The sequence below is a fragment of the Streptopelia decaocto genome (assembly GCF_964273445.1).
Source record: "Streptopelia decaocto genome assembly, chromosome: 5".
Taxonomy (NCBI): Eukaryota; Metazoa; Chordata; class Aves; order Columbiformes; family Columbidae; genus Streptopelia; species Streptopelia decaocto.
In genome coordinates this window covers 34,294,527-34,307,039 of record NC_138659.1, presented here as the reverse complement: position 1 = coordinate 34,307,039, position 12,513 = coordinate 34,294,527, and the positions used below count along the sequence as shown (strand labels likewise).

At 55.9% G+C, this 12,513-nt stretch overlaps 1 protein-coding gene across 2 annotated transcripts in view; it reads left to right on the top strand.

Moving 5' to 3' along the window:
• Positions 1 to 12,513, top strand: part of CDH23 (cadherin related 23) — a gene marked incomplete at its 5' end in the record, with an annotated part of 191,770 nt that overhangs the window by 143,152 nt on the left and 36,105 nt on the right. For both annotated transcript variants that reach the window (XM_082054336.1, XM_082054337.1), the window contains 6 exons: positions 7,984 to 8,044; positions 8,376 to 8,524; positions 9,475 to 9,610; positions 9,814 to 10,202; positions 10,296 to 10,397; positions 12,177 to 12,326. In XM_082054336.1, coding sequence (XP_081910462.1) covers positions 7,984 to 8,044; positions 8,376 to 8,524; positions 9,475 to 9,610; positions 9,814 to 10,202; positions 10,296 to 10,397; positions 12,177 to 12,326 — 987 coding nt within the window. The remainder of the gene's footprint in view (positions 1 to 7,983; positions 8,045 to 8,375; positions 8,525 to 9,474; positions 9,611 to 9,813; positions 10,203 to 10,295; positions 10,398 to 12,176; positions 12,327 to 12,513) is intronic.

The following is a 12,513-nucleotide window of genomic DNA, read 5'->3' as shown; positions in this document are numbered from 1 at the left end:
GGGGGGTGAGAGGAGAAAACCCAGGCCATGTGCTGGTGAGGGCTTTGCCTGGCTGTGTCCCTGCTTTCTCCCTCCTCCCAGAGGAGAAGGGGCCGAGAGCAGAGATCTCAAGGGGGGGTGGAGAAGAGAGCATGCAAAGATATTTTCTGAGAGGAGAGGGAAGAAAAGATGAAGAAAAGCATTTGGGCTTTGCTTTCGTTTTTATTGCTCTTTGAGGAAGCGGTGGGCAGAGCTGAATGGCTCAGTGAGCACTGCATGAATGCGGCATTCACGCAGCAGCCCTTCAAACCCAGGGCTCCGCTGGCGCGGGCACCAAAGGCTCTTTGCAGAGAGCCCTGGGAAGGCTCCTCCTGCCTTGAATACCTCTCGTGGCACGGGGAAAGGGGCAGCTTTGTCCTGGCTCCTGTAGGCAGAGTGAGTCACTGCCAGAGAAGAAAAGAGCCTTTTGCCTCTTGCAAGAAAGATTTGATGTGAGTTGTGCTTGAGGTGGCCAGTTCCCAAGTGCCGGTCCTGCAGCTCCTTGTCACCTGTGTCCTGGGGTATGTAATGCTGGTAGCACTGCGCCAGTCTCTGAGCTCCTTGTCACCTGTGTCCCAATGTATGTAATGCTGGTAGCACTGTGCCAGTCTCTGAGCTCCTTGTCACCTGTGTCCCAGGGTATGTAATGCTTGTAGTGCTGTGCCAGTCTCTGAGCTTCTTGTCACCTGTGTCCCAGGGTATGTAATGCTGGTAGCACTGTGCCAGTCTCTGAGCTCCTTGTCACCTGTGTCCCAATGTATGTAATGCTGGTAGCACTGCGCCAGTCTCTGAGCTCCTTGTCACCTGTGTCCCAGGGTATGTAATGCTGGTAGCACTGTGCCAGTCTCTGAGCTCCTTGTCACCTGTGTCCCAGTGTATGTAATGCTGGTAGCACTGCGGCAGTCTCTGAGCATCTGTAGATGTGCAGGGGAGCTGTGCTGCAGGAGAGGAGCCCTGCTGTGGGATTCCCAAAATTGAGCCCTTTTTTGCAAATTGGAAGGCTACGAATGGAGGAAACCTGCGTGTGGCATCAAAGCCCCTTTTCTTAGAGCACACTTCCCAAGATGCCTTTGGTGGTCTGTGGCAAAGGAGAGGTCCTATCTGTGGAAAGTCTGTTTTCCACAGAGCCAAAGCAGAGGGAACTGGAAATGGGCAATCACCTGGGCTTAGCTTAATTTACACCTTTGAAACTGAACTATGTGCTGAATGTCTCCCCCTGAATGTCCTGATGCAGAGCTGCTCCCTGCGAGGGTCAGAAACCACGTGAAACCCAGAGAGGTGAGGTTTGTTGCTCATCATGGGGCCTCACCAGGCACGGAGGCTTCACCCAAACGGTGCTGGCTGAAAGTAGTGTGTGAGCTGCAGACCTGGAAGAATTAAGCCACTTCTTTTTCCCCTGCCAGCCTCCAAAGGCCTCTTGAATGCATCGACAGGTGTGTTCACCTGCTCCCACTGCTCGTTTATTGAAGCAGGTTTCCAGCAGACAGCTGTAGCATGAGTCTTCCTGAGCATCGACCGCAGCAAAGCACGGCTTGTTGCACGGGAACAGGAAGAACAGGGGCTGGGCAGCAGGTGAGGGGCACGAGCCTTCCTCCGCTTGCTCGGGAGCACATCTCGGGGAGCAATCTTGCCTGAGGATTGCTGTTTGGGAAGCATGTTTGCTCCAGGACAGCTCTCTCAGAGGCAGCCAGGTGGCTCTGCTCTCACCCGGGCTGTTGGTTCAGATGCCTCGCAACTTGCACAATATTTTTCCAAAAAGAAATTAAGCTGCAATATTTTTTTGGACTGCTCAGTGTTAACTGCGTGTGGGTGGAGTTCAGGTGCCTCCACCTTTCCTGCCAGGAAACAGCAACCTGGAAAGCATTTGGGAACCTGAAATAGCCAAATCTCCTGGCACCTTGCAGAGCCACTGCCTGGAAATGAGCTGCCCAAGGGGGCTGTGCCGGGGTGCCCAGGGCACTGCGGGGGCTGTTTGAGAGGGGAACTGGGCCCGAGCCAAAGGCTTGGGAAAGGATAGCAGTGCGGGGGAGTTAGTTCTAGCCGAGCAAGATCACATTTTGGTGGACTCCATGATGTCCCAGCCCTGGCTGGTGGGGCGGCTCCTGGGGCAGGCAAGCTGGCTCTGGGACACCAGCCGACTTCTCCTGAAGGTGCTGATGGAGCATCGCAGGGAGCCCAGGCGCTTCCAGAGCTTCAGCTGGGGCTCACTGGCATCTGCTGGGTGATGGGGCATCCACTCACGGGGCCCGGAAAGGGACTGGTCCAGCGCCGCTGGCTTGTAGAGGGTGACAAAGATGAGGAAGGCCGCCAGGAGGAGGAAGATGCAGACGAGCGTGATGATGACGGGCAGCAGGTCTGTCTTCTCCGGGGATGTGGAAATGGGTGAAAGCAGCTCAGTGGTTGAAACCAGAAGCCCAAGGAGAGGTGGAGTGGGAGAGGTCCCGTTGCCAGCGTCCTCTGTGCTCATCTTCCCTGCAGTGCATAAGATGACACAGTGAAGTGACACAAGTGATTACCACCTAGAAGATGGACAGCCACCACCCCCTGTCCAACCTGATGGATGGTTGGCTTGCTTTGATGGTCAAGGTCCCCCCGGCAATGTTTCCTGTGCCACAGGGTGACAGGAGTCTGTCTGTTTTGCCAGCAGGCAAAGGACAGGGATGGGATTGGTACCTGCAAAGTTCTGCCCTGACGTGCAAAACCATCTGGCAAAGAAATCTAGCACAGGTAGTGCCATGTGCATGCAGGACCGTGGTCCCAGCGATGACACTGGTAGAGGGGACACAGACACACTTTGCATGATGCTTTTCTGGGACTGATACATTAACCATCCACTAGACAAGGTCCAAAATCCTTCCCCCAGGCTGCTGGGGTTTGGTGGTTCTCTATTCCCTGGAAATGTGGTTTTGCTGACTTAACTATCATTTGGGGTTTTTTGTCGTTTGGTTTTGGTTTTGGTTTTCTCTCTCCCTTAAAGAAAATGAACGGTCGCTTGAACCTCTGCCTGGGTAACTCCCGGTCGAGCTGCAGTATTGCACTAGCATTACCTTTTGTTTTGCAGGAGCAAAGTCTAACGCCCTCATCCTGCTTGTGCCAAGAATCCACTTGGGTTAGGTGCTTTTCTGACCTGGTTTCAGGTTCAGGCATGTTGTGGGTTTCTCAGATCTGCAAAGTGATGAATACCAGCTTCCCAAAGCCTCATCAGTAAGAGCTCTTACCAAAGAACCAATGGTGACTGGCCTCTCCTTTCCCCAGCGGCTCAGGTCCCCCCAGCTCGCATCCCCTGAGCAGTTTGCACCCATCATTTTGCTCCCAGCACCCCCAGGCTGTTCTTGAGGCTGGGGACAAGGCCTGGGGCAGTATTGCTGTGCCAACCCTTGGCTGCCTTGCCGTGGCCCTTGGTGCTCTGCCTGCTTGGAGGTAAAGCTTCATTACTCTGACTTTCCTGCACAGATGTGCGGGCAGAAGAGTGATGGAGAGCTGTTAGTCTGGTCTGTGACCGGGCAGTCTCCTGACAAGTATGGATTTGGATTGAGCCTTACATGCTCCCAGAGGGGACAGATGGCTCTGGCAGGATCCGTGCTGTCCCAGTGAGCTGAGGTATGGAGGGATCAGGTCACAAGTCTCCACGAGAGCTGGGTGCTGGGTTTGAGGCACTTGGGAGGTGTGATTTATTTCTGGAACACTTTGCATCATCTGGGCTTGGGCACACAAAGCTGCGATACTGGTGACCTCAGGGCAGGGACTATATTGGCACGGTCTGACCCCAGAAGCTCTGGGGAGATATGGCCCATGGGTCAGACCAGGTCTGCACTCAGAAGGCAGAAAATGCATAAATAAACGGGTTGGTGTCCGATAACCCCTTAGCTCGGGTGAATCCCCGTGTGTATTGCAAGCAGGCTCAGGGGCCAGTATTCTTGCCCCCTCCTTTAGAGTGATATTCTCCCTTCTCTTCACCCCCAAAAGCATTTCTTTATTGTGCAGCCTCTCCTTGCCCGGCTCAGCCCCTTCCCCTGCAGCTTTGGGAGCAGAACAGCCCCCAGCAACCCCAGCCACCCCAAGGACCACCCTGCTACGTGGGCAACTCCTCTGCACTGCCAGGGCATGAAAATCAGCTCCTTACAGTGCTACCAGAGGCAGCCCGAACTGACATTACCACGGCTACCGTTGTTCTGGCATTCACTGGCCGTACGTGGTTTGGCTTGGTCCCCTTGTATTGTTGGTTAAGAGCGAGCTGGGAGACTCGGGCAATTTCTTTCTCCAGGTTGTTTTTAGCTCTGTTGGTAGTGGCTGTAGGGTTTTTCATTTAAATCCAGCTGACGATGTTCCTTAGAAACCTGGCAGGAGGGAATCACGCTGATGTGTTCCCAGGCTTTTCCAGCCATGCCCTCTCCTCCTCTTGCTTGCCATCCATCCTCTCCTCACACCATGGCCTGGCAGAGCTGCAGGCTCAGGGAAGGTGCCTGATCTCTGAGCCCTTCCAGAAACAGAGACACCAAGAATTTGGGAGGTCTTTGCGGAGCACATTTGAGTGGTGACTTTCTTTTTGGGCCAGCAAGTTTTCAATATATTAATACAGACAAAGGGGGTTCCACCCCCACCATCTGCCTGAGGCAGGTCTACAGTGGTTTCAGCAGAATTTTAGCAAAAAGCCACCAAAATTGGGATCTTCTCAGGAGAAATGCCAGGGCTTTGTAGGAGCAGCGCTCCCCGTGCCCATGGCATGCCCAGGGTGAGGGCTTCCTCACCGCAGTGTGTGAGCTTGTTACCTTTCCTGCCGCACGGTGATGGACCAGAGCGTTTGGTGCTCATCAGCCAAGCTGCCCTGCATCCCTGGTCCACCACACGTGCCCAGCGCTGCTGTCCCACCCAAACCCCACGTTGTTCAGTGCAGCTGGGTTAGCAACAGGCTTGTCCAGGCTGGGAAACCCCTCCAGAAGGATCATCCCTGGCTGATCAGCTCTGACATGAGCATCCCCACGAGTGCTCGGGACCCGGCACTGGGCACAAGGCAGCTGAGGATCAGAGGGAAAGCAGAAAAATCGCAATAAAGCTAAATCCCCCTGGGGAAGGTGGAATGGAAGAAGGAATGTCTCTTGTGTATGAGAAGAAGACAGGGAGTGTTTTTCTGCCCAGCACCGGGCACTGCTTGCCTGGCCTGGCATGGCTGGCTGGTTTGGCAGGAGTTTTCTGTATGGTCTCCCTCCCTTTTCTCATACTCCCGCAATGAAAAGGCTGTTTTCGGGCATCTCTGTGCCTGTAATACAGCTCAGATGAAAAGCAGCTCTCCTTCCCCTCCCTGCCTTGCTTAGCAGTGCTTTCCTGGAGCTCCCGAGCGTTTCCCAGTGCACCAAGTCTTTCAGTTTGCTTGCAGGAGGAGGCGATGCTGGAGGGTACCACACACCCAGCCGAACCACCCGGATAGCTGGATACCGAAATAAAAGGCTGTAATGATGCTGTACCCCGTCACCCTCACTGTTAGCAGCACTGCATCTGCAGGACTTTCCCCCTCTCCTAGCGCCACAACAGGCAAAGCAACACGACAGGGAAGGGTTAAGATACCTGACTTCGAAGCCACCCCAAACTTTGCGTCTCCCCACCCCATCTGCAGCCCTTTCCTCGCGTGGCCGCAGGGCTGAGGGCAGTAGCTCTCCAGCGGGATGGTGGCACATTCCTGGCTTGTCTCAGCCCTCAGGGCTTGCCAGAGTGGCCAGCAGTGGGTTTGCTCAGGGGTTTGGGGTCCCTACCTCTCCCCAGCCGGCTGAGCTCTGGCTTTGCCTTGCTGCCTCTCCAGCCGTCCTCTGCGAGCTGCCAGCCCCCTTCTCCCTTGGGAGGGCGAGGGAGGGTGGGACAGAGATGGCAGCCAGGCTGGGGACAGCCTGAGCACGCAAATCCAAGGGGGGCCCTGAGCCCCCTCCCGGGCTTTGCCAGCGGGGTGGTGCCATGGGGCTGTGTCCCTGCTCAGTGCTGCAGTCACAGGCTGCCTCCACACACTTGCTCCCCCTTTTCCCAGCAACTCTGTGCCAAGCTGCCTGCTTTTTTCCACCCTTTTATTCCTTCTGCTTCCTCCTCCTTTTCTGACCCCTTTCCAGTAGCTCGGGGTGTTTGGAATGCGCTGGCTTTGCCTGCAGCCCACTTTCTCTAGTAGGGGGATAAAGCAGGCTGGAAGCACGGCGCTCAGCTGCACAAGGTGCTTTGCACCTGCAGCAGAAAGGGCTTTTCTCCCAGCAGTTGCTCTCGAGTTAGTTTGTTTTCCCAAGTTTGGGGCAGTTTGTCAAAGTGCAACGTCTCCTCTGGGACCCCAGCGGGTCTAACCAGCAGCAGCTGAGCATTTTCTGTCCATGGCAGCAGTAGGAGCATGCATTGGTTTCATACAGGTTACTGGGTTTTCTTAGGCAGGCTGGGCTCCCTGTGCCAAGGCAGGCGCTTTGCCTGGGCAGCGTCTGCCTGCCTGCTGCGTTCATCCATCACCTGGGGGAGGAGACAGCCTGGCTCCTGCCCAGAAATAGCCTTGGGGAGCCCTGGGGTGGAAGAGCTGGTGTGGGTGCAGAGGCAGCATTCAGAGGGAGAGCTGGGAGAAGGCGGCGTTGGGTCCATGGTGAAACACAAAGGCGCAGGCTTGTGTTCAGCCATAAACAAGATGTGAGCTGGTCTGGGACAGAGAAAAACAGTGTGTGTGGCACATGACTGGGAAATCCAGATAGTTTGCAAGCACGGGGTCAGCATTTTCTAAGATTTCTGCTGATGCGGGCTTATTTGGTGGAAGGGAGCAAGAGCAGTGCAAGGCATTTCAAAACTGCACTTTGGAAGAGCATCTCTGCCTCCTGCAAGCGTTGTGTGGGGCTGAGGGTTAAAGCCAGCCCAGGGCTTTAAAGCTGAGCCTTGCTATTCCCACTGGACGCGTGTCCTTTGCAGCAACCCCTCCTCTTTGCAGTGCACATCTGGGTGCACACTTCTCCCTGCCTGGGAGAAGGAAACCACTAGGTAATATTTGCAGGCAGAAGATGCTTTGCTGGAGGAAGCAGGCAGAGAATGAAGGGTAAGGCATTCCCCTCATTTTCACCCTGGTGATTCGCACGTAACCAGCACTGCCGCCGCAGTCTGGATGCTTTGCGCGACACGGTTTCTGCAGGGGGGGGATGCGGCAGCTCAGTGCCAGCTGGAGGAGACGCCCCCGGCCCCAAGCCGCCCCTCGCCAGGTCCCACTTCCCAGCTGCCTGGGCCAGTTTGCAGGGAAAGCACTGCAGTGTTGATCGGTGACACCAGAGGGGACCCGTGGCTTGGGTTTCCCAGGCACATGGTTTATTCAGTACGTGCACAGACCGTGCCGTGCGTCACAGCTGAGGGGTGCTCCCCCCTGCTCGGGGTCTTGCAAGGACTCAGGCCAGTGTCCAGACCACCAGCATGCCCCGGGCTGGTTGTAATAAAGTTTCTTTTGGTATTTTTTGTATATGCTGCTGCTTGGGTGAGTTGGCAATAGCTTGCAGTGAAAGGATAAATACAAACAGCTCTCAGAGCCAATAGACCCAGGTGCAGGGTCCAGTGCCAGCCAAGCCATGGGCCATTCCTTTAACACAGCTTGTGATGCACCCCGACGCCATGGGCTGGGTGCCCAGGAGTGGCTGGGGCCAGCTCTGTGCACACGAAGGGCTCCATCCCTGGTGGCCTCTCTAGCAGGACAAGCGTTGGCATGCAGGACCGATGGACGCACGTCCACCAGCACCCTGGCCTGCGGGTTTCATGGCACAGACCTCAGTCCCTGAGTCCACCCTTGGCTAACCTGGCAGACAAGGGCTCCCCACCTGTTCAGCAGCAAGGGGAGGGGAATTCCTTTTGCTTTGCAGGAGGTAAGCTGCCCGGTTCAGATGGAGGAGCAGGATGTCCAGCCTCAGGCAGGGCAGAAGGAATTGCCACGGCCTGGAAACCTCTGCTCTTCACCCTAACTCCTCCTCTTTTCTCGTGAAGGTGAAAGCCACAGACGCAGATGAAGGCGTTAACGGCAGAGTGTGGTACAGGATCATCAAGGGTAAGTCCAGGTGCCCCTGGATACATTGGTGCATTTGGGGCGGGGTCTGGCCAGCCGCACACACAACCTCCTCACACTCTCCATCCTTTTGCACTTTGCAGCCCACAGAAACATCTCCCTGAGCAAAACCTCAGCATTAGGGCTTATTGCCAGGGAATGGTTTGTAGGTGGACACCTAGACAGTGTCAAACCAATAGCCAAACCCTGCTGAGCTGAAGGTGATGGGGACTTAGGTTTTGCTCAATATATGCCCCTGGGGAGGGCTCGGTGTGTCGCCAGGACAGATGCAGCAGTGATGGGCAGCATCCATCTTGCTTTCCCCCCCGACCAGGAAACGAACACAACCACTTTCGCATCAATCCCAGCACGGGGCTGGTGATGCGAGGCGTGCGGCACCTGGACAGGGAGCAGAACTCCTCTCACGTCCTGGAGGTGGAGGCGTACAACACAGAGCAGGGACCCATGAGGAGCTCCGTGCGGGTAAGGACCCGGCAGTGCCCGAGGGGCGGGCAGCGGGGCTGGGCACCAGAGGATTTAATTGAAAAACATTCCGGATGCTCCATCAGAGCGCTGTCATTTCCAGCCCATGCAGCAAGTCTGAGAGACCTGGCGTGGAAACGCTGACAGACAGTCTTCACGGGCAGCCCGTGGGTGGAGAAAAGCTTGTTGGGTTTTTTTTTGCTGGTGGTGGGGGGGTTAATTTTTTCCTGTGACGTTTTGGTGCGATGAGGCTGATAAGCGGTGCAGCAATCACTGTCACGGGGAGTCCCGCTCACCTGGCGAGATGCGGTTCTGCTGCGGGAGGGAGAGCTGAGCCTCAGCCTGTTGGAAACCGTGTGTCCTGGCCAGGCACTGATTTGTAAATCAGCCAGGACCTAGTGGCAGTAACCTTTAGAGTGATACACCAGCTTCCCACGGTTCCCACAAACCCAGCCCTTTTGTTCCACCTATTTTTAGACGCGTTGAGTTCATGGTGGGCTCTGCCTGAGGGCAACATGCCCGCAGCACCAGCAACAAGCAGAAAACCGGGAGGAGAAAGGATGTTCCCTGGGGAAAGGGGAGAAAATGCAGCTTGACCTGCTGAACTCGGAGCAGGAATTTCCCACCGAGCTATGAGCGTTTCTGCATTGCAGGGTCTCTAAGTGCAGGGTTTCCAACAGAGCATCCCAAAGCATGGAGGAATTAATAGACAGACTATAACCCCCCTCTGGCCAGGGAAGGACTGAGTCACTCCAACCGTGGACCTTGTTTATGATGTTAAACCGCGCATGTTCACCCTCCATCCAGTGGTATTGGTAGTGCAGATATTGTTTCTCCGGTGAAGCAGATGAGCGCTGTGAAGGATGGATTTCCCCTCACAAGCGTAAGCGGCCAGTGAGGGTTCACAAACCTGCCTGGGTCAGCTGTGGTTTCTCTGGGAACTTTCGCAGGTGATTGTCTACGTGGAAGATGTCAATGACGAGGTGCCGGTGTTCACCCAGCGGCAGTACAACCGCCTGGGGCTGCGGGAGACGGCAGGGATAGGCACTTCGGTAGCGGTGGTCCGGGCCACCGATCGAGACACAGGTAGGAAGCCAGGGGTGAGCTCACAGAAACACCAAGTTTGGAGGGAAAGTGTTGAAATCAGCCATTGCACGGATCCTGGCTTGGCTGGGCTGAAATCCCCTCGTGGGATGGGCTCCGCTCCATGGCTGGGGTCCGTGCTGGTGGGACCTGCCTCTTTGGGATGCTTGATCCAACCAGCACCGTGGTTCCTGCTCCTGTCCCAGGGAATGGAGGTCTGGTGAGCTACAAAATCCTGTCAGGCGCCGAGGGGAAGTTTGAGATCGATGAAAGCACGGGCCTCATCACAACAATCGAGTACCTGGACTACGAGACCAAAACCAGCTACCTGATGAACGTCTCTGCCACAGACCAAGCACCCCCCAACAACCAGGGCTTCTGCAGCGTGTATGTCAGCCTGCTGAACGAGCTGGACGAGGCTGTGCAGTTCTCCAACAGCAGCTATGAGGCTGTGATCATGGAGAACATCCCCCTGGGCTCCGAGGTGCTCCGAGTCCAGGCCCGCTCCATCGACAACCTCAACCAGATCACCTACAAATTTGACCCCAACACCAACGCCCAGGCGCTCTCTCTCTTCAAGATCAATGGGATCACTGTAAGTAGCCACAGCATGGTCACTCCTGCCTTGGTTGTCCGCTGTGGGCTTTGATGTTGGTGGCCAAACACAAGTGGTGTTCATCCTTGGCAGGGTGTGATCACAGTCAAAGGCCAGGTGGATCGAGAGAAGGGAGATTTCTACACCTTGACGGTGGTGGCTGACGATGGAGGACCCAAGATTGACTCGACAGTGGTGAGTAGCTTCTGCCCACTTCCCAACCACCCTTTGCACAGGATGACCTCAGGTCACCTTCCTCTTCCTCTGGCACGGGACAGCAATGTCCTAATTGTCCTATCTGCTCCAGCCACTGGGGTCTGGAAAGCCTGATTTGGGGGAAACCCTGCATTTGCATAAGCATAGCTTTTTAGCTTCTGTGTGTCATAGGGTGGGATTTCTCAGAACAAAAGGAAAAAAAGAATAACACCTGAAACTGTAAAGTTTGCAGGTCACTTACCAAGCTAAATTTGAAACACTTCACGATGGTTTGTATTTAGGAGGGTTATATTTGGCAGTTTCAGAGGCAGCCGAGCAGGGGGGTGATTTGCATCTCTCACAGCGGGTGTGGGGCAGGCTGGTCCCCATCCCGCAGGCAGGGGCACCGGCTGCACCACCCAGACTGTGCAGGTTTGGGCCAGCTGGAGAAGCGAAGCCCCAGGTGGGCTTTGAAACCAGAGGCTGCCTCTCAGCAATGGGCAACCATCTGTGTTTCGAGCACTCTCGAGTCTTGGTTGTGTCTGTTGCCCTTAAAAAAGACACTGGATGGCAAAGGCGGAGAGGCTGCAAGTGCTGCCGGTCCCCACCCAGGGGTGCTGGTGGCCGTGCTGCTCTGGGTTGAGCCTCTGCCAGGGCAAGCGGGAAATCCCCAAGCTTAGCTAGCAAAAACAAAGGGATGCACCAACATAGGAGCCTCCGAATCAGCACGGGGGGATACCCACAGCCCCTGGCACTGCCAGGGGGTAGCCCACTGCCCCTCGTGTGTGCCCACACTTCCTCATGCCCCACTAATTCTTGGTTCCTTGTTTTCTCTGTTTCCCTCCCTCTGCTTTCCTCCAACAGAAGGTAAGCGTTGTGTGCCACGCTGGCATCACCTCGGGGCCAGCAGCTGGCCTGAATTCTGCACCGAGCTGCCAGGAAGGACCGGGACAGAGGTGTCCAACTCCATCTGCGACACGTTCCGGGATGTGTTGCCAGCCAGCAGAAATCCCAACGCCCTACTCTGGCACTTGGGATAGCAGCTGCCGGATCCAGCCCAGCAGCTGAATGGGCTCTCCCCGCTCCTCCCGTTCTGTTTTTAATTCAGCAGCAACAATAACCGAATCACCAACTTGCTCCCTGGCTTCCTCTGGGATGTTTTCACGTTCAGCCCGGCCGCACCTGGGGATGGGGACACCCATAAATAGAGCCCCGGGAGCAGAAAGGCTCTTCCTCTCTCGCTTCTGTGGAGCGTTGCAGCTCTTTGATTACAAACGTGATGAGAGCATTTCCTCTGGCTAATTGTGGCCGAGGTAGCCCGGTCCCCGGTCACCCCCACGCTGTGGCGGGAAGCTTCTCAGAGCATCTTCTGCCTGGTCTCTCACCTGCCCATGGGCCTTTTCCCAAGAGGGAGCTCAGGGCTTCTATATACCCAGTTTGCCCTCGTTTAGTTAAATACAGGCAGCTCCAACTTCTTTGTGTCCATTTAGCTTTAAAGCAAAGCCTGCCCAACCTCTGGTGTGGTGGGCATGGGTGAAATCACTGGTTCTATTCTTTCTCCAGCCTCTCAGCATCCATCCTCCTCCTCTGCAAACAGGGTTGGAGCTTCAGCTCCCGGGCTCACACACCTACACCCATTCCCACATGGACTGGATGACACTCCGGCTGTTGACACCTCAATGGGGTGCAAAGGGTTGAGAGTTTAGTAGAGCTGACAGCATGGCTGTTGATGCCAGGCAGGGGGACGGCTCCTGCCTGAGCCCCATGCCATGCCTGCAGGTCACCATCACGGTCCTGGACGAGAACGACAACAGCCCCCAGTTCGACATCACCTCCGACTCCTCGGTCAGCGTGGCGGAGGACAGCGCGGTCGGCAAGCGGGTGGCCCTGGTCCTGGCCCGCGACCCGGACGCGGGCAGCAACGGGCAGGTAGGGAGGTGGGGGCAGCAGCTGCCTGCCGGGCTGTGGTGGTGGTGCACAAAGACAGAAGTGCATCTTCTCAGCCCCTTCCCCTCCCCTGCACCCCTACAGGAGCAAACGGTGGTTGTTGATGGCGGCAGTTTCGGGGGTGTTAGTGTGGTGGTGTGGTTGTGTGTGCGATGCCAGCCATTGCTAG